Below are 26,397 nucleotides of genomic sequence, written 5' to 3'. Positions count from 1 at the left end.
GACCTAAATGTCAATTAAAATGAGAGAGACTAAAGTATTGAAAATGACTTAAAAATATGAAGAGTTGAATGGAAAAATGAAAGAGATACATAAGGAATTTATCAAATTGTTGAAATTACAATATTTAAAATTATAATTTACAACAAATTAAAATTAGACACACACACACACACACACACACACACACACACACACACACACACACACACACACACACACACACCGATATAAGACAACCTTCATTAATTCTTTCTTATCATTAAAAAGCCATCTCCATCTCTTCTCCCTCCCATGGCCGAACCACCTCCATAGCCTTCCACCATTGATTCTCTTCTTCCAAGCTCTATTTTCCTTGCATTCTCACCATAATTCCCATAGCCCCCAACATTAAACTTTGATATTTGACCTAGCTAGAGTAATTGGGAGCAAAAGAATTGAAGAATATTGAAGTTTTGGCAAGAGAAAGAATTAGTCAAGTGAGGTTAGTGCTAAATCTTGCTTACTTTCTTCTTCTATACTTGAATTTAAGATGGAATATGAGAGAATTGCATGAAAAATTAAAGAAATTATGCATCAATGGAAGAGTACAATTTCGGCCAGCCATAGTAGGAGGAGGAATTGATGTGTTAATTGAATTTAAAATTTGAATTCTAGCTTAGATAAGATGAAATACATGAATGGTATGTTGAATTGCATGAAAGTGTGAATTGGGGAGTTAGGGTTTGAGGAAATTTGAGGGTTTTATGATATGATCTATAATTGATATGTTTGAGGTCAAATATTGATCAATTAATGTGTATTGAGTATGAAATAAAGTTGGTGGTTGAGATGAATTAATGAATTGGAAGTGTGGCTTTATATTGGAATTCTGGACCCTTGAGTCCAGTAGGTTTGAATGGCTATAAATAGAGTTATATAGGTCCAATTAGTGTGAGGCCAATTGGAGATGAAACTTAAGACATAATGCTAGAAATGTCATGAAGGAAGGTTGCCTAGAAAATGACCACAAGTTACCCTAAATTAGGCTTGAATCTGGAATGACACATTCTAGACCTATAGAAATGACCATATAAACAGTGTTTAGTAAATTGGGCATAGCTTACAGTAGAAAACTCCAATTGACCTAATTCTTGAACCTATAGAAACCTGAGACATAGGAGAACATTTCATATGAATAACATAGAGCCAAATTATGACCCTAACTCAATCAAATTACTGGACAAATTTGATTCAGAAACATGCCCTAAATTCTGGACTATACCTGGAATCCTGATCAAATAGGTACCTGACCAGTTTTGGCAAAATTGCCATAACTCATGCTACAAAACTGTAAATGTAGTGATTCCAAAGCCAAAATATTTATAACACATAGAACTATAACTTTTGTGTTTTGATCAAAATCCAGATCTTAAGGCAACTTAGGGAAATTGTTAGAGTAAATTAGAAGTGACAATGCTGGAATTCCCGAATTCCAGCAAATGTGCCTTATGACCTCTGAATGGTTATTTAGTCATAACTTTCTCTAGAAAACTCTAAATAAAGTGATTCAAAAAGATATGAAAACCTAAGACAAAGGCTTAAAACTTTGTTTCAGGGACCTAAAGCCAATTCTGAGCCTAAAGTGCTCGGATACTAGTTGCAACACTTGATAAAATTCTAGAAACAAGGAAAGTGTAGGGTTTAGTACCCTGAAATAGTTTTTTGGTAATTTGACCATAACTAGAGTCACAAAACCTCAAATTGAATGCTTCAAAAAGGGAATTAGAGTTCACACATAGGGGAACAACTTTTATGAAGAAAGGGAGGCCAAACTGAATTTACATCTTGGCCAAATTGCTAGGGAAAGTTAAAACATCAATTTTGGAAATTCATGAAACTTTCATAGATGACTTGAAATGTGATGAGAACTTAACATGAATGGATTAATGATCACATGAACCATATGAATAGGTGATTAGGACTTATGCTCCCACTATGAATAGTGTATTAATGCTATGAGCATGAATAACACATGAAATGAAATAATAAGTATAAAGATGTTAAAATTGCCCTTGTATGCTTAAACTTATGTGTATGAGTTGGATCGATTGACATGTCAATTAGGGACCACAAATGCAGTACTGCCCATGGCTTTCGAGCCTACTTCATGAGTGATTATGGATAGACAATGTATGTTTGACATGATTATTCTTTTGGCTTTATACCTGCTCGCTAGCAAATTTTGCCTGACAGATTATACTGGCTTTTATGCCTGCCCGCTGGCTTTATGCCTGATCGATACATGGGGTATCTAATTAGTATATTCTCGTGTATCCAATTTTAACAGTCTGTTATTAGTTACTTGGGCAATGAAATGAGACAAAAAAGTTGAACATCAAATAAATTAATGGAAATGAATAAATAAATTGTGAATGACTCTTAATTTATGAAAATACATTTTTATGATGATAACACACCTAAAACATATATTATTATTTATTTAGTTATTTTCAATTTTATTATTGCACTACTAAGCAATATGCTTAATGCGTTAGTTTTTCTACGAGTAGGTACCGGAGATAAGTACCAGTAGTGATCAGATCTGCAGTAGAAGAGTTGTCACCTCAGCAGTATATTTTTGGTAAGGCCCATGAGTTACAGAAAATCTTTTTGTCATTATATTTTGTATTTAATCATAAAGTTTGTAATTAAATTTTGGGACTGTATAAACTCTGTAAATTATGTACATGAATTACATAAATGAAATAAGATGAATTACACATGAATGAATATGGGTTGCTAATATGGTTGAATTGAGATATGATATGGATTTGATGAGATAAGATTGAAATTATGATGAGATTCATAAACAGGTAATTGATTTTAACGAGTCAAATATTAATAAAACAGAGGAAATTCTGTCCGTTTCTCTATTTAAAAAAAAAAATTTACCAATAAATGGAATACCACCAATAAATGGAATTTAAATTAATAATGCATAAGACTAGTTAGGATAGGGTACTCCGGCACCAAATTTGACATTTCTTGCTCAGCTATACTGTAGATTGGGTAAGGGGTGTTACAAATATATAAATTTAATAGTATTTATAAATAAAAAGAATTTAAATAATTTATAAAATAATTATTTTTGAAATATAAATTATTAATAAAAAATATATTTTTATGTATATTATTGATTAAAATATATAAAATTAAATGGATTTGGGTATTATTTGAATGATAATAATTAGATTTAGGATGAGTTCGGATAATTTAAGATAAATTTCAATCAAGTTTGAAATAAATTTAATTATGAAAAATAATAATCGAGTTCAGATTTGAGTATGGTGATTTTCATGAGCATTATACTTGTTGCTATCCCTAGGATTGAGTAGAGATGGATCATAAATAAAATTAAATTTAAACATTTTAATTTATTTTTTTAGTTGATTCAATTTGATTAATACTTTTACTAAATTGCATCCCATTTAATCAATTTTATCCTTAGAACATTGAGAAAAAAAAAAAAGAGGGCTAAATGGCTCTTATTCTTTTAAAATCCCTTATCCATTGTATCAAAATCCCTAACACTCTCTCAATAGCCAAAGCTGAGATGGTTATAATCAATGGGGTGCATCTATTTCGTATGCCAACTTCTTCCCCCAAGAATGTAAGGAAATTTTAGAAATTCCTTTAGGTTCTGCTCCTCGAGAAGATTCACGGGTATGGCACTTCTCCCATACTGGATCTCCATCAGTGAAATATGTCTACCGTCATCTAAAAGGTGCTCAAGCTGCTATCAGTCAAAACAAAGTCCTCTTCTAGTGTGATTCCTAATGAAGTGTGGAAATCTATTTGGCACCTGCAGGTTCCCCCTAAGCTTCAAATGTTTCTTTGGAGAGCTTGCAAAGATTCTTTAGTCACAAGCTCAAATTTATGGAAAAGGAAGTGCTGCTCATCTTCAATTTGCTTACTTTGTAACCGTACGGAAGAAACATCGAAGTACCTTTTTATTTTTCTGTGATCATGCCAAAGCTTCATGATTTGGGTCTAATCTGGATTTTTTTCCTCACGAGATTGGTTTTGTATCTTTAGCAGAGTGGTGGAGAGCTCCGTCAGATATGGCTTGGTCGGTAGACCAAATGCAACTAAAACTAGCCTGTCACATTTGCTGGAATATTTGGAAGACAGGGGACAAAGTTATTTTCGATTCTAGTTCTCCAAATCTAGCAATCACAATTGCTAAGCTCAGAATGAGTTTGAAGAGTTGCGTTCTTTGGCTATTCAATAACCTCATTCTCTGACTCTTTCATGGTTCTTCATCCAACATATCCTCTCATTGGTCTCCTCCAGCTGCAGGGGAAGTTAAAATCAATGTAAATGCATCTTTTGATAGGTTATCAAAATCAAATGGTTTTGGTATTGTTATTTGTTTGTTCTTCCCCCCTTGTGGCAGAAGGCTAAGGCCCCCAATTTTTTTTTAAAAAAAAATAGATATATTAATTGAGCCCAAAAATCTAATATTTTAAGCATAAAAATTTGTTTCTTACTATTTATTATAGTAATTATAAATTATTAATTTAAATATTAATAAAAATATCTATACATACACTTAAACTCTTAAAATTTAAATTTAATTTTTTTAATGAGACTTTAACTCTCAAATCCTAAATCAAAATCTTAATTTTCTAACCTACAGCTAAAAAAATAATTGGGGTAGAAGGCAGAGAGGTGCAACTATCTAAGTAGCCTTCAATCTCATCTCCTGTCCTACAAAAGAAGATTAATAGGTATGTTTTTTATTATAAGAATCCTCATATTGTTAATTTGTTATATAAGAATCAATGTCAATTTCTAATCCCAATGTTTACTATACACTACAAGATTTGCAACGGCTAACATGGAAGCTGTTCATGTATTTTTGAGGATTGATCAGAATTTGGTTAATTGATTTCAAATTGTAAATCTTCTTTATCTTAGGCTTCTAATGTGTATTTACTTTGGGTTAGGCAACAAATCAATAAAGTTGCTCACGCCTTATCAAGGGCAGTTTTATCACACGTTAGTTTTATATTTTGGGAAAAAGCCTCTGAGTTTCTCATGTTGTATTTTGTATTATAATATCTTTATACTGAGTTTTTGCCCTGAATATTTTACGTCCTAGATTAAGTACATGGGATGTGTCTGTTGACTTAAGTGTAGTATAGACTTTGTTATGTTTTTCTCAATTATTTAAAATTAGTAAAATATATGTCTTATAAAAAAAATGAATGTTAATTATTATTTGACAAAATTACACTTTATAAATTTTATTAATTATAATAATTATATTATTATTTAAATTTTAACTCTATATTTATTAAGATTCAACAAATCTCTCAAATCCTAGTAACGGTCATAGTAGAGCAGAGAAAGTTGCCTTCGTTAAGGTAGAAGAACTAAAGCCTAGCACCATCGGCTTAAGGGTCTATTTAATTTAACTGTTACATACAGTTAATAGCTGTTATTGTTAGCTGTTAGCTGATAACTGATAATGGCTGATTTATGTTAAGCGTTCGGTAAAATTATATTTAGCTGTTGACGTGTAACATGACTAATACAGTACATATTATATAATTTATTTTATTATTAAAATAAATATTATAAATTTATTATATTATATTATTTATTTTATTATTAAATTAAACATATAATTATTAATTTAATATATTATGTCATTTATTATATTATTAAAATAAATATATAGTTATTGATTTATTATATTATATCATTTATTTTATTATTAAAATAAAAAAATATGTTAAAATATAAATAAAAAAAAGACAAAAGTATTAATAATATTAATTCTAGCGTTAAATGAAAAAGATTAATATAGTTTAAATAAAAAATAAAATTAAATTAACCATTAATTGATGAGAAATAATTCTAAAAATAGAATTGATATAAATTATAGCTGATGTATATCATATTAATTATTCACCTATTATTAACTTTATTTTTATTAAAATTTATTAAATATTTCAATTCACTTATTTTGGTTATCTGTTAACTATTAACCCCACCTAATAAGTAAATCAAATACCCCTAAATCTCATCGTCTAGGTCATCGACTCCAAGGCTAGCCCTGTCCTTAAGTTTAGCCGTATCCCTATGTCTCCCTGTGAACATCCTGTCCTTGAGTTTTGCTTATCATTCAGTAGGAGATAATTGTACCATATATATATATATATATATATATATATATATATATATATATATATATATATATATATATATATATATATATATATATATAAAGAGAGTTTGCATTCCTGTGAATTTAAAATTATACTTTCATATTAGCATAGAAAAAGGTACGAATTCTAGAATTTGAAGATTCTATTATTAGGATAACTTAATTTTGTTGATGAAATATTAAATTTGAGCCTTTCTATTTATTATTAATTGTTTTCAGTAAAAATGTGATTATTTAAAAATAAGTGTTAGTTAGAGTTTATAATTATATTCCAATTAATATAATGTGTAATTAACATAAATTTAATTAAATATGTTTACAATTAAATTGGATAATTTATAAATTTATAATTTGTTAAAGATTGTATTATATGTAATATGTCATTATTTAAATTCTAACGAGCTAATTATTTTTAAAAATTTGTAAAGTATATTAAAAGAAAATTATATTATATGTGTAAAATGCACGTGCTATAAATACTAATGAATACAATAAAAAATACCTTGAAAAGCCTCAATGACAACTTCACAAGTCAAGTCACAATAACTAGCTATAAATTGGATGAGATAAAGGAGGATTAATTAGTTACAAAATTAAAAAGATAAGTGAATAATGAAGGCATTCTCACTCTTAACAATATATTTGGTATGAATTAATAAAGAATAATTATTATTCTTATAATTTAATTTTTAATCTGTTATTAATTTTATTTGTATGTTATAAGAGAATAAATTAATTTTTAATCTTCTTAACGTTTAATTCAGGTTAAATGTTAATCTTGAAGAATTAAGTTAATAAAAATTAATATTATTTAACAAATAAAATAACATCATATTTTTATTTAAATTTTTTTATTAACTACATCAAAGTATTATTAATTATTTTTTATTCTCTTAATAAATATTCTTTTAAAATTTACAAAAATAACATTTAATGCCTAATTTTTTAACATCTTATCAAACATTTCTTAAAAGAAATTATCATTGGAGTTTAGATTACACCAGAACCTAAAAAAACCCCTAAATCAAATCTTCCATTATGAGTTATTAAGAGCCTGTTTATTGTTGTTAAAAAAATTAATTTTTTAAATATACTAATTAGAGAGTATTAAATAAATAGTTTAAAATTAAATTTGATAAGTTTTAATTATAAAAATATTAAAATAATAAAATAATTTTTTTTTTAAAATTATTTTTTACAACAATATCTAAAATAGTACTTTTATAAAAAAACAGTTTCAATTTTTCAAACGTAATCAAACATATATTAATTTTATATAAAATTTCAAATCATATAATCGAATCTAAATAAAAAAATTCATAAATTTATGAAATTTGTGGCATTGTCCTTGCATTGGGATAATAAAATTTAATTTTTATTTTCACTTTTTTATTTTACTTGTATAATTTACTTTTATATAAGGATAATAATGAATTGGGCACTTACAATATTTGATATATTTAAATCATAATAAAATAAATTTATATAATATATAATTAAATTTGAAATGAATTTAGATTTAAAAAATAATATTTATGATGAATTCGATTCTGAATTTAAATTTTATAAATTAGATATTTAAATTTATTTATATAAATAATTAATTAACTATAAAATATATATTTTTTATAATAATGTTCATAAATTTTTATATATATTATATTTTAAATAAATAAATAAATTTTAAATAATTTATAAAATTATTAAATTTTAAAATATAAATTATTTATAAAAATTATTTTTATATAAATTATTAATTAAAATCTATAAAATTAAGATTTGAATAATTAAAAATAAAATTTAATAATAAATTTAAATATTAAAAATATTAATCAAATTTAAACTTGAATAAAGTGGTTTTCACCTGTAATCAATCCATTGCCGCTCTTATTTTTATCCCTTCGCTTCACAGCCGTGGATGCGCGGCGCTATGGAAGAGTTTAACTGCGGAGTGCGAAACCGAAGCTGTGGAAGACGATCATCAATCAGCCAAATTGAAAGGAGGATCCAGAAGCAGCAGAATAAATAAATAGATAAATAAAGACCAAGCGAAAAAAAAAAGCCCTTCGTCCAATTTGCCTGGTGAAAACCCAGGCAACCGCCTGGGCCGTCTAATAATGCAGCTCTCTTTATCCACGCCACAAAGGCAGCTTTTGCGCGGCACTATCACGTGAAGGGAAGGAAGGTTTTTCAACAGATATTGATAATTTCATCAGACATATAAAATAAGATATTAAGATAATGTGACCGCTAAACTGAAAATCTAATCAATCCAATTAATTCAAATTAAAATTAATAATTTTCTATATTTAATATTAATTATGATATAAAAATAATTATAAATTAAATACAAAATTTAAATTGAATAATACATTTTAAATTAATATATATATATATATTAAAAAAATATGTGTTTAAATTTATTTATTTATTATTGAATAATATATTTTAAATTAATATTTATTTTTTAATTTATATATGATAATATATATATATATTAAAAATTTAATAAGAGATTAATTATAAAATATTAAAAAAGCTGAAAAAAATATAAGAACTAAACCTAATCCACTTAATATAAAAATTAAATATATCAATTTGAATACTATCAAAATTGATTTTGTCAATTTAATTTTACGAAATATAGTGAAAAAATTCAAATTGATCCATATACAGTAATAGTGGCCACCTAGCAACATTAGCTACCACCACTCTCAGCCAGATCAATTTCCTCAAAGTTGAGGATTTTGAACCAAACTTACCCTAAGTATGCTCCCAAAAATTTCATTAGCCAAAGGTAGTGCTTAGAACCATAAACAACAATTTATATTTGAATACATTTTGACACCCACTAAATTACTCCATTCGGCTTTCTTACATGTACGCACAGTTCATGGTCAAACTCAAGTTATACCATTTCTAAGCTTGTCCAAATAGGCTGTGTCAAAAAAATATTATTTCAAATATTAAAATAAATTAATTAGTAAATTAATTTTTAATTAACAAATTTAAAAAACTTACATCTAAGAGGCATTTAATACATGATTAATAAGTGATAATTATTATACTTATAACTTTAATTTTTCATCCCATTAATATAAAATGTTAATAATATTTCACTTTAATTTTCTAACGTTTTAGTATGCTAATACGACGTCGTTTCTGTAATTGTTAACACGACGCTCCACATCACCTCACCGCTACCACTTCTCCAAGGGCAATTTTCCAAAGGGTGGTGATAAAAAAAAAAAAAATTTACTAAAAGAGAATGACTTCAAAATTACTTATTAAAAGGGGGTATTTTAGCTGATGTGAAGGAGAGAGAGCTGGTCGCTAGTATGGATAGCATTCTGTAAATAAAAAATTAAAAAAAATATATAATTATTGAAAAAGTAGCTGATCAATACTTAAAGTTGCGTTTGGCTATTAGACGCTACTTTAAGAAGCGTTTAACTATTTTTTAGTTTTTAAATATATATATATTAATTACTTTTGTAACACTCCTAATTTTTAAATAATTATTTTATATATAAATATTAATATTTTATTGTATTAAATATTATGAGAATTTATTTAGAATTTTTTTGAATTTTTAAAATCGGATTTGATTTTTAAAGACGATAAACTTTGTCAATCTCAAAAAAATTAAATTAAAGATTACGTGACAAAATTAAAAATATATTTTAACTCCAAAATTTTTTTAAAACTTTTTGAAAATTTTTTGAAATTTTTGGGCCTTGTTTTTTGTCTCAGGGTAGAGTAAAAATTCAATTTTGGATATCTTGAATCGAACTGACTGAATCAAACTGAACCAAATTAGACTGATCAAATCGGACTGGTCTTCTTTTTCTCCTCGTCCCTTCTCCCGTGTCGCGCTACCTTTCTCCCTTTCCCACTCATTTTCTCTCTCCTCTATTCTCTCCTTGCCAACCAGTCGCCGCCCCTCCCTCCTCATCTCGCTGGTGCACCTCCAGCTTCCCTCCCCGCTGCCAACTGTAACTTCAGTGGCCAAAAAAATGCGCTTGAAACTCCCTCCATGCGCGACACGACTGTTCAGCTTCCCAGCCAAAATTCGGTTGATTCGGCCACCAATTGGACCGGATCTTATCCCAAACACCTTATACTCCTCAAGAGCTTTCCATAGACACTAAGAACACCAATTTTATTGAGCGATTTGTTCAATTTTTATCTAAAAAGTTTTAACCCATTTTGACTTTTGAGCTAAATTTTTCCTAAATCGAGAATCTCATGGGAATTCCGAAAGTAACGACATGCTCTACACGACGAGAGTTTTGCGGTAATATAAATTTCAAAATTTTATAACATCCAAATTACAACGGTCAGACTCCAACCACTAGCGGAATTATCCGCTTTGGCCATAAGCCTAACGGTTTTGTCCCATAGGTGGAATGGAGAACTTCCCTAACTTCCCAGGAGGTCACCCATCCTAGGATTTCTCTCAAGTGATCACGCTTAACCCTAGAGTTCTTTCGACTCTCCAGGCCATTCTACTAAAAGGCACCTCTAGTGATTAGTTTCCCCATTTTATATATCAATACTTTCCACTCCCATTCCGATGTGGGATGTGTTTCCTATTTTTTAGGGAGCTTTTCGTCGCGTCCAACGGAATCACTGGGGCACTGCCTTAGGGCCTTGTGGCCCACCAGCTTCCACCACAAGTGTCCTCACTTGTCACACCGTACTGAGGGAGCTTTCGGCTCTGATACCAATTGTAACGGTCAGGCTCTAACCACTAAAGGAATTATTTGCTTCGGTCATAGGCTTCACGCTTTTGTCCCATAGGTGAAATGGAGAATTTCCTAGGAGATCACCCATCCTAGGATTTCTTTCAAGCGAGCACGCTTAACCCTGGAGTTCTTCTAACTTTTCAAGCCATTCCACCAAAAGGAGCCTCTAGTGATTAGTTCTCCCATTTTATATATTAATACTTTCCACTCCCATTCCAATGTAGGACGTGTTTCTCATCTTTCAGGGAGCTTTTCACCACATCCAACAGAATCACTGGGGCACTGCCTTAGGGCCTTGTGGCCCCATATAATGAATAACCTAAATAATGACAAGAAAAATTAAGGGAAAATTAAAAGAAATGAAATGGAGATAGATTAAATGAGCCGAAGCTCTAGCGATGGGTAACCCTAACAGGAAGAGACTGTGAAGACAGTTGGCAACCCTAGACTATGGAGAACCCTGTGAAATAATTATTTAGGACTTAATTAAAGGAATTTCTATCAATTTATAAATCAAGAAAATGAAAAGAAATAAGCACAAAGTAAAGGAATACAAGGAGTTATCGGGTATTACAGGAAAGACAGACATAAACCCGGTAAGAGCCAAACTTGGTCAATTAAATTTAAAGGTCCAATATTGACAAAAAAATGAGGGTTATTAATTTAATGAAGCTAGATTAATTTAATTAATTGAGATTATGAAAATTAAATAAAATTATTGAAAAGTCAAAATTTTAATGATTATAAACTTTAAAATAATTATAAAATTACCATTCTGTTTATTTAGAAATTTGCCATTTAAGATTTAATTAAGACATAAATCAATAATTGAGATCAAAATTCAAAATTGTCTTCTTCATTTGGCTAGCACCTTGCTCTCTCTCTCTTCTCTCTCAATTTTCCTCCATTGACACACTTACCCAAAGCTTGAAAACCCTAAGTTTAACCAAAATTTCCTTAGAAAATCCCCTAAACTAAAGCCTAAATTGAAGAAAGCTCCTAAGAAACCACAAGAATTTTGAAGTTAGAGCAAGAGAAAATTTTAGCCAAGAGGGTTCCAATAGGGGGAGTGAAGATTTGATTGAATGGAAGGTTGATTTAGGCTAAGGAGAGCTTGAAGACAAGGTTAGTGCCAGAAATTCTCTTGGAATTTAAAGTTTATGCAAAGTTGATTTAGGGTTTGCTGAAATTGGGGATTTTAATTGTTATGATCTAATTGATGTAATTATGCCTAAATTTAGTCAATTTGGCACACAATTATTGATATGTATTGATGAGATGACCAAACAACTGAATGGGAGCAATGTTGTGTATTGAGATAGAATCTGGATAGCTTGAGTCCAGTAGCTTGATTTGCTTATAACTTGAGCTAGGTAAATTCAATTAAGGTGAAACCAATTTCAAAATAAACCTAAGACATAATACTACAATTTTCATGTAGGGTACTTGACCTAGAAATGGCTGGAAAAGATTGGAATTGGGGCTAGAATTCGGAAGTGAAATTTTGGAATCCAGGAAAATGATCATACGAACAGTAAATGTTCAAATGGCCATACCTCACTGTAGGAAGGTTAGAATGACCTAATTTTTGAACTATTGGAAAGCTTAGATGTAGGAGAACATTTCCTATGAGGAACTTAGAGCCCAGTTCTGAACCTAACCTAATCAAATTGTTAACCAAAGTTAGTCCAACAAAACTGCTAGAACCAAACTGATCAAAAAATTCTGGACATTGACCATCCTGACCAGTTTTGGCAAAAATGCCATAGCTTGGTCTACAACACTGTAAATGAAGTGAAACTAAAGACAAAATTTTTATAAGACCTAGAACTACAAATTTGGTGTTCTGACCAAAACTCAGAACCTAATGGAACTAGGAGAAATTGCTAGGACAAGTTAGTATTCCAAATCCTGAAATTTAACCAAATAGACACTTGACCCAAGAATAGTATTTAGATCATATCTCTCACTAGGAAACTCCAATTGAGATGAGCCAAATTGCTCTAGAAACCTAAGAAATAGGACTCCAACCTTGATTTAGAAATCATCCTCAAATTTTGAGTGCAAGTACCCTAAAATGGGAACAAAAAATGCTAACTGGAACTTGAAATCCTGAAGGTATATGGTTTAGGAGTCTAGGTCAGTTAATTGGCTATAACTTACTCTGCATAACTAGAAAAATTATGATTTTTGAACCTGAGTGATCCTAAGACATAGGGTAACAACTCATATGAAGGATATTAGACCTAAAAATAATTGTAGCATGCCCAAATAATTAGACAAAATTGGACTCTAGAATCTACCTGGTTCTGGAACCAAAAAGAGTCAATGAACTAGTTATGGTAAATTGATCATAACTTGAGCTATAAAACTCCAAATGGAGTGATTCAAAAAGAGAATTAAATTAAAGACATTAGGGAACAACTTTGATGAAGAAAATTTAGTCAAAATCCCACTGTAGATTGGTTCAATGGAACAATAAACAAATGTGACAAAATCTGAAATTTTGGAAATAATTCTAGGAAGCTTTGAATTGCAATTGGCAACTAATGCCAACAAATTTAGAACCGAAAATGTGGTATGATCATGTGTTTAGAACTTATATACCTATTATTTATGAAATAGTCAAAATTTAAATGAATAGTAATGTGAATAGTAATCACAATGACATTAAATGCAAAGAACCATAACCTAAATTGCTAATGGTATCCCACTTAATTGACTTAATGAACACTTAAATAATGTGAATAGGTAGTTAAGACTTGTATTCCCATCATAAATAGAACTCATGATACATTATCAACATCACTTAAAATATGAATTATAATCACCATAAGTGAATTGCTGAATGTGTAAATGATGTAGAAATGTCATTTGGGACTTATGTTCCCATTATGAGTAAAAAAATGAGAACGTTAGATAAGCAATTGTAATTGTTAAATATATTATGTTGTAACGCCCTTACTTTAGCTAGTTCGTATATTCTACTGTTTCGATGACTAATGTCTGTTCAGACAGTTAAGATGTTTGAAACTACACTCAAACTAGAGTGAGGAGGCATAAATTGACCGAATAAAGACCATGAAAAATTAAGGAAAAATAAAAGAAATGAATTGCAAATGAGTTAAACGAATCGGGGTCACAGCGATGGGTGACCTCACCAGGAAGCGACTGCAGAGATAATTGCTGACCTCAGACCCGAGAAGAACCCCAGGGAAATAATTTTTAGGACCTAATTAAAGGTTTATTGAGGTATAAATGATATTAAAAATGTCAAAAAAAATTCAGAAAATTTATTAATCGGTGCAGATAAAAATAACCCGATAAGTATAATGAAGGGCATTTTGGTCATTTTAACTCTAGAGTTGAATTTTGACCTAAATGCCAAGTGAAATGAGAGAGAACAAAACTTTAAAAAATAAATTTAAAACATGAATTATTAAAGAAAGAAAAAGAAGAAATAAGAGAAGAAAAAGAAAATTTTTTTTATGACATAAGTAATGACATCATTAAAATTTGTGACCAATAAAATATTAACAAATGATTATAAAGGGATAAGAGGGGAGTAAAATGAGACAAAAATTTGACTAAAATTTCAGCTCATCTTCCTCACTCTTTCTCTCTCATTTGGCTGGCCACCATTAGAGCTTAACTCCTCCATTTTTATCAAGCTTTGAGCTTGATTTCCCTAAGTTCCTTACTTCAAAACCCTAATTTACCTTCACCAAAATTTACCCCCACACCAAGAGGAAGCTTTTGATTATCATAAAGTGAAGAAATTCCAAGGTTTATACAAGTGAAGAATTGAACTATAAGAGGTTAGTGCAATAATCACCCTATCTCTCGTCTTTAACTGTTGTAAGCATGTTGAAACAAGTTAGTATAATATAAAAATTGAAGAAAATAACAAGTATATGAGGAACTAAATTTTTGGCAGCCATGATGTGAAGAGGAAATTGATATTCTTAATTGATATAAATTAGCTTAGTGATATTGATTGATAAGTATATATACATTGCAAGTGAAATTACAATTAGTTGTACGGTGTTGGGAATATTGAGTTAGGGTTTTGACCTAATTTGGTACTTTTTCATTATGGCTTGAAATTGAGCATGTTGAGATGAATTGTTAATCATCTGAAGTGCTATGTATGCCAAATTGAAGTATGGGAGTTGGAGAAAATTGAAATTGGGAGTGTAATTTTCTTGCAAGAAATTCAGACATATAAGTCCAGTGTATTGTTTGTGCTATAACTGAAAGTGTGTGGCTCCAATTGGTATGAGGCCAATTGGAGGTGAAACTAGACCCATAACACTCCATTTTTCTATGAAGAAACCCTATCCAAATTTTGTCTATAAGTTGACCAATTTACTGTTCCAATCCAGATGCCCATACACTGAACCCAGGAAAATGACCATGTTTATTTGGCCATAACTTCCTCTAAACAGGTCCAAATGACCTGATTTTTGTAGCATTAAGACTACAACTTTTATGAAGAACACATAACCCAGAAATGTCTCTAACTAAATCAAATTGCTAGGATAAATTAGGTCAATAAAACTGTCCAGAACAATAATGTCCAAAAATTCTGGATTAAAGCTCACCCGACCAGTTTTGGCAAAATGACCATAACTTGGTCTATAAAAATTCAAATATAATGAAACTAATGGCAAAATTTTTATAAGACATAGGTCTACAATATTGGTCTTTTGACCAAAACCCAAAACCCAAAGGAACTAGGTCAAATGGTTAGAAGAAGTTAACACATCAAAATTTGGAGTTTGACCAAATTATATTTGACCCCATAATAGTTTTTATAGTATATCTTCCGCTAGAAAAATCTAATTGGGATAAGCCATACTGCTCTGGAACCCTAAGAAACAGGGCTCCAACTTTGTTTCAGACATTGTCCTCAAATTATGAACATAAGGACCCTAAAAGTTGAGTCAAATCTATTGACCTGAACTTGGATCCTGAAGACACAGGGTACCTGAGTCTAGGCCAGTGATTTGGTCATAATTAATTCTACAAAACTTGAAAAATTATAATTTAAATTTTTGAGTGACCATAAGACATAGGGTAATAATTTCTATGAAGAACACTAGGCCTAATTTTGGCTGTAACATATTTAATTAATTAGGTAAAGTGTAACTCTAAAATCTGCCTATTTAAGGAACCAGAATTAGGAAATGGACCAGTTATGGTTATTTGACCATAACTTGAGTTCTAAAACTTCAAATGACATGATTTAAAAGGGAAAAAAAAAAAACAAGACATAGAGGAACAACTTCCATGAAGGAAGTGTAGCCAAATAAGGGTCACATCTTAGCCAAATTGCTAGGTGAATCTAAGATACTAAACCTGGACCTTGAGAAAGGTTCATAATATGATTTGGCATATGAGATGAAATAAATTACAATAACTTGCTAAGCATGAAAATGACATGAATCAATGAAACTATGAGTATTAAATAACATTATTTTGCCCAAAGTATACCTAGACTCATTTATATAGCTTGGATCAATTGGTATACCAGTTAGGCACTACAGATTGCAGTACTGTCTACATGAATGATCATCGACAGACAACATATGTCTGAAATGGTTGTTCTACTGGCTTTATGCCTATCCGATGGCCATAGTGCCTATTATTATTGTTACTGGCTTATGCCTGCCTACTGGCCTAGTGCTTGACACGACCGTTGTATACTGAATAGACATACGAATGTCTAACTAGTATACTCCCGTGTATCAAGTCTTTATAGTCTATCATAGGTTACTTGGGCACAGATAGGAGTAACATATCTTAAATTTAAATAAGTACATGAAGAGATCACTGTCATGGATTTAATAAGACTGAATATGAAATATATGAATAAAAAGATCCCTATAATCTATTGCTTCTAAAGTTTCATAAATATGTAATTAATTCAAAAATTTAGTAAATTTTATATGGACAATTATTTTAATCATTTTGTTATTTTTATTTCAAATTATTGCACCACTGAGCAGAAATACTTAGCGCGTTAATTTTTCCATCGTGTAGGTACAGGAGAGCACCAGCATCCACAACAGTAGTAGGAGAGTACAGATAGAGAGGATCAAATCTGCTACAGGGTCGGTGTCACCTCATCAGTTCATTTTGGGTAGGGCCCATGTGTATTTAAATTTTGCATTTTGGATCACTGTACATAAGTAGATGTTGTAAATCATGTTGTGATATGTAATTAAATTTTGGATTGTAAATAATTATACATTATTGTATGTAATATTATATGAATGAAATGAAAATTTATTTCTTGAAAATTGAGATGAGTAATGAGAAATAATGTGATGAAATGGGTATAAATTGTTATTAACAGGTAAATAAGAAAACCCGTTATGCACTAATAAAACAGATGAGACTCTGTCTGGGTCTCCATAAAAATAAAATGGGATAAAAAAAAATTTTCTACACGTAAGATAATATAATTAAATAGACAATTAAATTAATTTTGTACACGACAAGAAAGGACAAGGTGCTTCGGCACTGAATGTAGCACGCCTTACTCGGCTACACTGTAGACGGGTGAGGGGTGTTACATATGTAGTTAGTAAATTGTGATTCGCAGGAATGAAATCCATGAATGTATGTATTATGTGAAAATGAAATTAGGCGTTGTGTTTCCGCTTATAATAGATTGAAAATACTATAAAATATAAATAGAACTTATAATTAAATACTGAAATATATGTACATTTAATGGTACTATTGTGCCCATGTATTGCCTAGACATGTGTGTCAGATTGGATAGATTGGCATGCTAATAGGGAATTGTTTGAGCAGTACTGCGTAAGGCTTTTATGCCTGTATTTATGGCTTTATGCCCGCATTCATGACTTGTATGCTCGATTATTTGTTATCATGGCTTTTTAGCCATATTAATTACATACGTGGTTGACGTTCTGTATTTCACATCCCATGGTATGACGGCCCGAGACACCACGGTGTCCAGTGCCAAGGACCTGCTTATCCAGTTTAGTCAGCCTGTCATAGATTACTTGAGCAGTGAAATTTATTAAGAATAATGAAAATTAAATAAATGAGTAAGAAGACCTGAAATAAATTAGATTAACTCTAAGAATTTATTTATTAGGAAGACCTGAAATGAACTAGATTAATATTAAAATTTATCTATTATGAAATAACTCTAAGAATTTTTAATTATTATGAAATGATCTAAGACAACCTAAAAAGTATTGAGGAAGTGATAAAAAGATTAGTAAAGGAATTATAACATAAATAAACATTGCAAATGTGTCTTACATAATAATATAAGCATAAATTTAACATTTTTAGATTATTTTTATATTGTATATTATTATTATAAATTTATGAACTAAGCATCTCTAATGAGGAATAAACAAATTTGGATAAAAGGTCACTTAGGCAAATCCCACATCGGCAAAGCACGGGAGAGATCCTGGACTTAAATTGGGTGGTCTTGGAACACTGGTTAGCGCGCTTTTGGGTGTAAAAGCCCAAGGGATAAATCTATGAGGCCTAGTATGGGTTGGGCCAAAGCGGACAATACTAGCTAGTGGGCCTGACCGTTACAATTGGTATCAGAGCACTTCGCGTGGCCTTTTGAGAGATGGTAGGGCAAACTTCGACGAGGATGCTGAGTCCCAAAAGGGGGGGGGGGGGGAGAAAGGTCCCTTAGGCAAATCCCACATTGACAAAGTACGAGAGAGATCCTGGACTTAAATTGGGTGGTCTTGGAACACTGGTTAGCGCTCTTTTGGGTGTAAAAGCCCGATGAATAAATCCGTGAGGCCTAGTATGGGCTGGGCCAAAGTAGACAATATTGGCAGTGGGCCGGGCAGTTACAAAAATTTTAGTGAGCCCCACAAACTTTGCAATGATTTTTGGAGCTTTAAATGAGCTTAAATAATTTTGTAAATATTTTATTCTAATCCCTTGTGTTGTGGTGTGTATATGGGTATGGGTAGAATGGATAGACGCGGTTGGAGCTTCACTCGCTGGGATCCAATCCTTATTATGGTTAAGTCAGGGTAGGCACGTTTTTTAGTTGATATCACTGGTTCTCACATTTGGATATTAAAAGAAAGTCCGACTTTGAGTTGATCTCGTTGGCAGATGTTAGAACTAAGAGAGCTGTATAAGGGATCAACTCTCATATATATGTGTGAGTATGGATGTTACACATGGGTGTGTGAGTACTCTAGATTGCCTTTGATGTGATTTTGACTTGATTTATTGGAAATGTGTGAAGATGTTGCATTTCATTCTTAGAGATGCACTAGACTTTGATAGTTATAAAAATTGTATGTAAAATCAATATTTTACTCCATGAGTCAAACGCTCACTCTTGTTTACCATATTTTTTTAGGCTACAGGAGGAGTTTTTTTCTAGAATAACCTGCTTCATTTCTCGCAGGTTTATTAGCAGTTATTTATTTGTATTATTATTTTCTAAAATTATAATCTAAAACTTCACATATGTTAGCACTAATGATAATATCGTAAAGTACTATGTAAATTTAAGTTTTGGTGTTTTAATAAATCCAAAATTTTTATAATATTTAACATGTTTGCAAATGGTGGTGTCAGGATTGGGCTGGGCTCCTCTGACTTTAATTTTTATATTTATCGAGTTGAGTTGACCCGAATAAAAATGTAATATTTTATTTTATTTTATTCATATGTTGAGCCTCAACTTTTGGCCTTGGTTATGGATTTGGGAACAATAAGGCTTACTATGAACCTCAGGGATTTTATGCTGGCCTAGGTCCTAGTGTTGGTTCAGTCCATGGGATCAGGTTGTGACAACTTTAAGGTCCCTAAAAATTTTTTTAATTACAAAACCATTCATATATTTTACAAAATAACCCTAAATATTATAACTATTTGCAAATAAGCCTTTATATTTTTGTAATTAATAAACAGATTAATTTGTAAAATTAAAAATTAATATTTATTGTATATAAAAAATTTGAAAATTGTACATAAAATTAATAACTATATAATATAAAAAATTTAAAAATACAAATATTATTTATATGTAAAAGAGCATTAATATTTAGTTAGCAAATTAATAAAATTAGTATAGTGAATGAATTATATTAAATATTTTATAAATATTTGAAAATTGGTATTATTTAGTTACTATTGATTTAACAAAATATTAAATTATGATAAATATTATTAATATGAATTAATAAAAAAATATGAATAAATAATTGTTTAAATAAAATAATTCAAAATAAATAAAATAATAAAAGATATATATATATATATTATTTCTTTAATTTATAATTTATCAAGTCTGGACAATATCACAATCTTATGGGGAGTCTGAATTATATAACAATTAAGAATTAAATAAATAAAATAAATTAAAAAATATAATCAAGTACCATAATTCGATTACTTTTTTACGTTATAGTGTGCAAAAACACCTTCTCACCTACTGTCTTAGTGATATTCTGTATGATATTATGGGTTTATTCAAATTATTTGTCTAACTTTTTTATATTTTTATTTAATTTTTTTTATAAATACTTTCTTATGTTAATTGTGTCACTTTATTTATTTGTTCAAAAAATAACTAAATCCTAATATATATCAAGATAATTAATGCAAATATTTATTTATATTATTTATATTTTATTATCTAATTATCAATTTTTTCTTCTCATATAATTTGTTAATTAATAATTATTAAAAACTATTTATTATATACTAATTTAATAATTTTTTAATTAATAATTATTAAAAACTATTTATTATATATTATTAAATTTTAAGTTATTAAATATTGAAACTATATTTAAAATATTTATGCATCACTATTTTACTTGTTTTTATTTTTTAATTTCATATTTCACAAATATTAATTTAATATTTATAAATTATTTTATTTATTTTTAAATAATTTATTTCAACAATTATTTACTCATATTTTTTATTAATTCACATTAATAATATTTATCATAATTTAATATTTTGTTAAATTAATAAATACTAAATAATACCAATTTTTAAATATTTATAAAATATTTGATATAATTCACTTACTATACTAATTTTATTAATTTGCTAAATAAATATTAATTTACTAAATACTAATTTGTATTTTTAAATTTTTTATATTATATAGTTATTAATTTTATGCACAATTTTTAAATTTTTTATATTTAATAAATATTAATTTTCTTAATTTTATAAATTAATTCTTATATATTTATTAATTACAAAAATATAACAACTTATTTATAAATAGTTATAATATTTTAAGTTATTTTATAAAATATATGAATAATTTTATAACTAAAAAGAAATTTTAAAAACCTTAAAATAATTGGTTCATATATTTAAGAATTAAAAAATAATTAAATACTTATTATAGAATCGAAATAGTCAAACGTAATTTTAAGTAACATCTAATTACTTTTCAGTAATTATATATATTTTTTAATTTTTTATTTATTAAATACTGCTCATAAGATGATATACTCTCTCTCTGTTACGTTAATCAAAACACTTTTTTTAATAAATAATTTTAAAATTATCCCCTTTTAGTAAAAATTTTTTCAATCGCCACCCTTTGCACAATTGCCCCTTCTCTAGGGCTTTTCATAAAAAGCGTAAACACTTGCCTAAACAACGTGATCCCGGAACACGGCCTTCAGTGGCATCCTCGTTATTTACTAATCTTTTCGTGGCCAAATTCCTAACCTCCCCGTATTTAGTTCACCTTCCCCAACCCACCTTGTCATTTAACTACTCCCACTTGATCACAAAAAAAACCGCCAAATCCCGGTTCGCTTTCGTACACACTTTTTGCTTATAGAGACAATTCTTCTACTCTTTCTTATCAAGAGCAGTTACCATCTGTTAAGCTTTCCCGGCTTTGTTGCAGTAGTACTGTTGAGGGAGCTTCGGAAAATGACGTTGGGAACGAGAATGCCGACGTGGAAGGAGAGAGAGAATAATAAGAGAAGAGAGAGGAGACGAAGAGCGATCGCCGCCAAGATCTACGCCGGACTCAGAATGTACGGAAATTACAAGCTCCCTAAGCACTGCGACAATAATGAAGTCCTTAAAGCTCTCTGCAACGAGGCCGGTTGGACAGTTGAAGAAGACGGCACCACTTACAGAAAGGTAAGTTCCAAAGTAACGATTATGTATCTGAACATTAACTGGTTTTAGCTTGCTGCAAGCTGGTGAGGATGGATCCGAACGTTAGATTTTTATTTGCTGGTTATTATTAACGCCGTTTTAGATACTTGAAGTAGATCTAATATTTGCATTTCTATTTGAAAAATATTTTCCGGTGACCTGAGCTGCGAAATCAATGTTTATTGGGGCTGCCATGGCTGCTGGCTTGTTTACCGTTGCTAACGTGTGCCGGGTTAATGGTGGCGTATAAAAGCGAAGGCAAGAATCATCGCCAGAAAAAGAAAGTAGCGCATACTGATGGACGGTTGGGATTGGTTTTGGTTAGTTCCGTATGACGTTAGATCGTATTGGTTCTACTTTTTGATTTTCTGTTTTTTGTCTTTTTCAAAGCGCGAAACACAATTTTCTTTCTTAAGATTCGGTCTGGATTCGATCCTTGTATACAAACACGGTAAACAGTAACTCAGACATGGCGCAGACACTTTTTTCAGACGAACATGTCCATTTCTCTCTCATCGGGAGGCACTAAGTTCAGTAAATTCAAGGGGCGGTTTCGTCATTGCAGAGCATAATCCATCTTCTTGATTGAACTTTGGCTTTGCATGCTTTAACGCAAGTCTGATGTTTCGTTTTTTGCTCTCTGCTTCAACTCCTGATCTTCTGACTTTGTTGCAATTTTTTGTGAATAATCTTTTTCTAGTTCTCTTTTGCTAATTATGAAATGCAATAGCCATTTTTGTCATTCTCATTCCATGAAAAATTGGGTGTAAATGTAATTTACCCCGATATTCCCGGCGTAATTTTAATAATTTATTTATTTTCACTGTTAGGGCAGGGCATATGACGTTTTTTGTGGTGATATAGTTGAAAATTTGTGGTCTAAGTTGAATGAATTATGGAGAAAAGAGTTTAGAGATCGAATCCTTGGATTCCCTTTTATGAAATACTCCAATTTGAGGAATATTTTAAAAGGAGTAAAGCGTGTGGGGAGAGTGTTTGATTAGCGTAGGAACATGTTGGGGGGAGATGGCATGTCGTGGGTGCAGTATTTTGATAACGCTAGTGTTTGACATTAATTATTGCTTTAACAAAGTTTTTGTCGGGTTTCAATTACCATATTGCCCTCCTTTCATTTTGTCCTTTGCTTTGATTAAGGGTACCATGGATCAAGCTTGTGGAAATGGTGGCTCAATGGGTCACGCAGTAGCACATGGTATGCCGTGTGATCAGTTCATATGGTTCCGCGTAATTTGCTTGGGCGAAAGGAAAAGGGTAAAAGATAGTAGGTTCGCATTGGTGTCCTATCATGAAAGGCTTTCATAGATTTAACTGTAATGGTAAATGGAGTTGAAGTAGCTATTATGTTAAATTCTTAAAGGTGGTTGTGGGATGTACCATGTCAAATTGAGAGGCATCATGAAACAACTATTTCAATGTTTATGTCGAGTGGGTCCATTACAGCAGATCATGACAATTATGTGTATGAGATAATTTCGGAGATCTGTTGACCATTGAAGAACTTGAATTGTGATGATGCCTGTTATTTGTCCCATTTGGGAGAAATTTTTAGGTGACATGATCTACCCTGAACTAAACTTACAAATGAGGTAGGACTCTCTTATGGGACTCAATAATTTGATAATTTTCGAGTCTGGTCCACTGTGGACAAGATGCACTTAAAAATTTCAGCTTAGTAGGTGACATCTAAATGCTAACTCTGCCCCATGGTTGATCTATTTCTAAGTCAAATTTGTTCCTTATAGAATATGTTTGTGGGATTGTATTTGAATCGCTTTCATGCACTTCAAAGCGCAGATAATGCATTTTGAGGCAACATCATTTTATTCTGTAAGTGGAGTGCATGAAAACCCAAACAATTACAATGGATGCTATGATTGTTCTGATTCCATTTTAATCAATTTTAGTTGACAAAAATGATGAGTTTTGAGAATTAAAGTTCCATCATAGATCATATTCATGCTAAGCTGAGTTCATTGTATAAGCCTAGCTAGAACCTAGAGTTGCACCACACTAAAACCTCCTAGTTGTAAAATGAAGGAATAACTTTCTCAATTAGAGTAAAAATTCTAAATTAATTAGCTCAATCTATGGTGATATGGCAAGAAAATTGCTACTGCCTACTGCTTTTTTTACTAGTTTTGCAAAAATGGGCATATCGCCCTTTATTTTGTTCTCTTAAGAAGTTTGAATAATTTTTCTTGTTCACTGTATTCATTTGTATAGGGCTGCAAACCTGTCGAACGTATGGACATTATGGGAGGGTCTGCGTCAGCAAGTCCGTGCTCATCATATCACCCAAGTCCATGTGCGTCTTATAATCCAAGTCCTGGATCATCTTCTTTCCCTAGTCCTGTTTCATCCCATTACACTGCCAACACTAATGGTAATGTTGATGCCCATTCCCTCATCCCATGGCTTAAAAACCTCTCATCTGGCTCATCATCAGCCTCATCCAAGCACCCTCACCATCTTTTCATTCACAGTGGTTCCATAAGTGCTCCAGTCACCCCTCCATTAAGCTCCCCAACTGCCCGAACTCCGCGCACCAAAAATGACTGGGATGACCCGGCTGTTGGTCCGTCCTGGGCAGGTAAGAATTATCCGTTCCTGCCCTTATCTATGCCATCATCTACCCCACCAAGTCCTGGCCGTCAGATCATGCCTGATTCAGGATGGCTAGCTGGCATTGAAATTCCCCAAAGTGAACCATCATCACCCACATTTAGCCTTGTGTCGCGGAACCCATTTGGCTTTAGAGATGAGCCTATGTCAGGTAACGGATCACTAATGTGGACTCCTGGGCAAAGCGGGACATGCTCTCCTGCTGTTCCTGCAGGTGTTGACCAGACAGCAGATGTTCCAATGCCAGAAAGTTTGGCAGGTGAGTTTGCATTTGGAAGTCACACAACATGGTTAGTGAAACCCTGGGAAGGAGAAAGGATCCATGAGGAATGTGTATCTGAGGATCTTGAGCTTACACTTGGAAACTCTAGGACCAGGTAAAATGGAATAAACCATAATAGAAAAATATAGCCTGTATTACACATCCTTCTAGCTCGTTTGTAATGATTTGATTTCTTGATGCAGGTAGGAGAGGACTGATAGAAAGGGTGAGAATTCAATTATCCTTGGATCTCTTGATTTGGCTTCTTTCTTTCCTTTATGCCTTTGTGTCAATGACTTTATTGTGCATGCTTCAGTTGGTAGGGAGCTGAGATAGAAGTACAGTGAGTAGAAGTACCGGTTCCTTTATTTTTTCTTTAGTTTTTATTTATTTCTTTTTTCAACAGAAGAGAGAACTGATAATAAATTATAAATAGTTCGTGGTGGTGGTGGTGACTTCGCCTCTTCAGTTCAATTTATTCTTCCTTTTTTTTTTTTTTTTTTTTTTTTTGGGAAGAGAAGTTCCCATTGCGACTTTGATATGTGTCTGGTGTGATTATTTGCCATTGAAAAGGAACCTTGAATTTCTGATCAACTGATTGGTTCTAATCATATTCTTGTATCTTTCTTTATCAGTGATCATGTGTTCTGCAATATTATTTTATCATTTGACCAGCACATCTGTGACTACAGCAACTAATCACGCAAGTATAGAAAGAGATAAGGCTCAGGCTGGAAAATTTTGTAGGGGATGCGCAATTCCACTATCCCGATGACTTTACGAACAGCAAATTATAACCACTGGAAGATTGTTGTATCGGCACAGCTATCATGAAGTTTATCAATGCATTGTCCAGAGTCTGCAAGTGCGGCTCTTTGTAAGAGCAAGATAAAAATTTTAAAAATGACTGAAAACATGTAACGAGTGCTGCATTCAGCAGTAAAATATTGTCCCACTGGTTTTAGGAACTTGCATATCAACTATAACTTATCAGTCGAAATCACTCCATTCTACGAGTTTTTTTTTAATATTTTTTAAAAAAATTTATTTGACTTTAATTTGAGTATCATTAAGGTTATTGTAACCGGTTATTACATGTTTCCAGGTTAATATGATAAGTCACTCAGTTTTAAGTGTTTTCAAGCATCTGACTTAACTTTAATATTTTTTTTTTCTTAAAACTCAAAACTCTATTTACTTTAATTTCAGTAAACTTAAAGTCCTTGTTACATATAATGAGAAGTTTATAAGTTACCATAAATAAAAAATGTAGACACTAATAAAATTTGTAATACAATTTATTTATAATTTTAATGAAAAAATTAAAATAATTAGTGGCAATATGT

At 30.8% G+C, this 26,397-nt stretch overlaps 1 protein-coding gene and 1 long non-coding RNA gene across 6 annotated transcripts; both read left to right on the top strand.

Moving 5' to 3' along the window:
* The first annotated feature begins 277 nt into the window (after nucleotides 1-277).
* LOC131170451 (uncharacterized) lies at nucleotides 278-2,765 on the top strand. The gene is made up of 2 exons (XR_009141195.1): nucleotides 278-481; nucleotides 2,550-2,765. It is a non-coding gene; the product is annotated as an uncharacterized LOC131170451 (long non-coding RNA).
* Nucleotides 2,766-21,625: 18,860 nt separating this feature from the next.
* On the top strand, nucleotides 21,626-26,075 carry LOC110657168 (BES1/BZR1 homolog protein 4). Of its 5 annotated transcripts, none has more exons than XM_021814271.2 (4): nucleotides 21,626-22,128; nucleotides 24,391-25,166; nucleotides 25,255-25,277; nucleotides 25,744-26,075. In XM_021814271.2, the coding sequence occupies exons 1-3, from the start codon at nucleotides 21,913-21,915 to the stop codon at nucleotides 25,256-25,258; spliced, it is 996 nt and encodes a 331-aa protein (XP_021669963.2). In that variant the 5' UTR covers nucleotides 21,626-21,912; the 3' UTR covers nucleotides 25,259-25,277; nucleotides 25,744-26,075. The 5 variants fall into 5 exon arrangements, with proteins under 5 accessions (XP_021669963.2, XP_021669964.2, XP_021669965.2 ...); XM_021814272.2 differs by having other exon boundaries at nucleotides 25,687-26,075; XM_058130176.1 differs by lacking the exon at nucleotides 25,744-26,075 and having other exon boundaries at nucleotides 21,631-22,128; nucleotides 25,255-25,682.
* The last annotated feature ends 322 nt before the right edge of the window (nucleotides 26,076-26,397 follow it).

This window comes from Hevea brasiliensis, chromosome 11 (assembly GCF_030052815.1).
Source record: "Hevea brasiliensis isolate MT/VB/25A 57/8 chromosome 11, ASM3005281v1, whole genome shotgun sequence".
NCBI classification, from domain to species: domain Eukaryota; kingdom Viridiplantae; phylum Streptophyta; class Magnoliopsida; order Malpighiales; family Euphorbiaceae; genus Hevea; species Hevea brasiliensis.
Note: the sequence above shows the minus strand (reverse complement) of the source record. Positions and strands in the feature narration are given on the sequence as shown.

Coding starts and splice junctions, on each gene's coding strand:
- LOC110657168 (XM_021814271.2), top strand. CDS start 21,913: ATGACGTTGGGAACGAGAATGCCGACGTGGAAGGAGAGAGAGAATAAT. Junction 22,129..24,390: donor ACGGCACCACTTACAGAAAG/GTAAGTTCCAAA, acceptor TCATTTGTATAG/GGCTGCAAACCTGTCGAACG.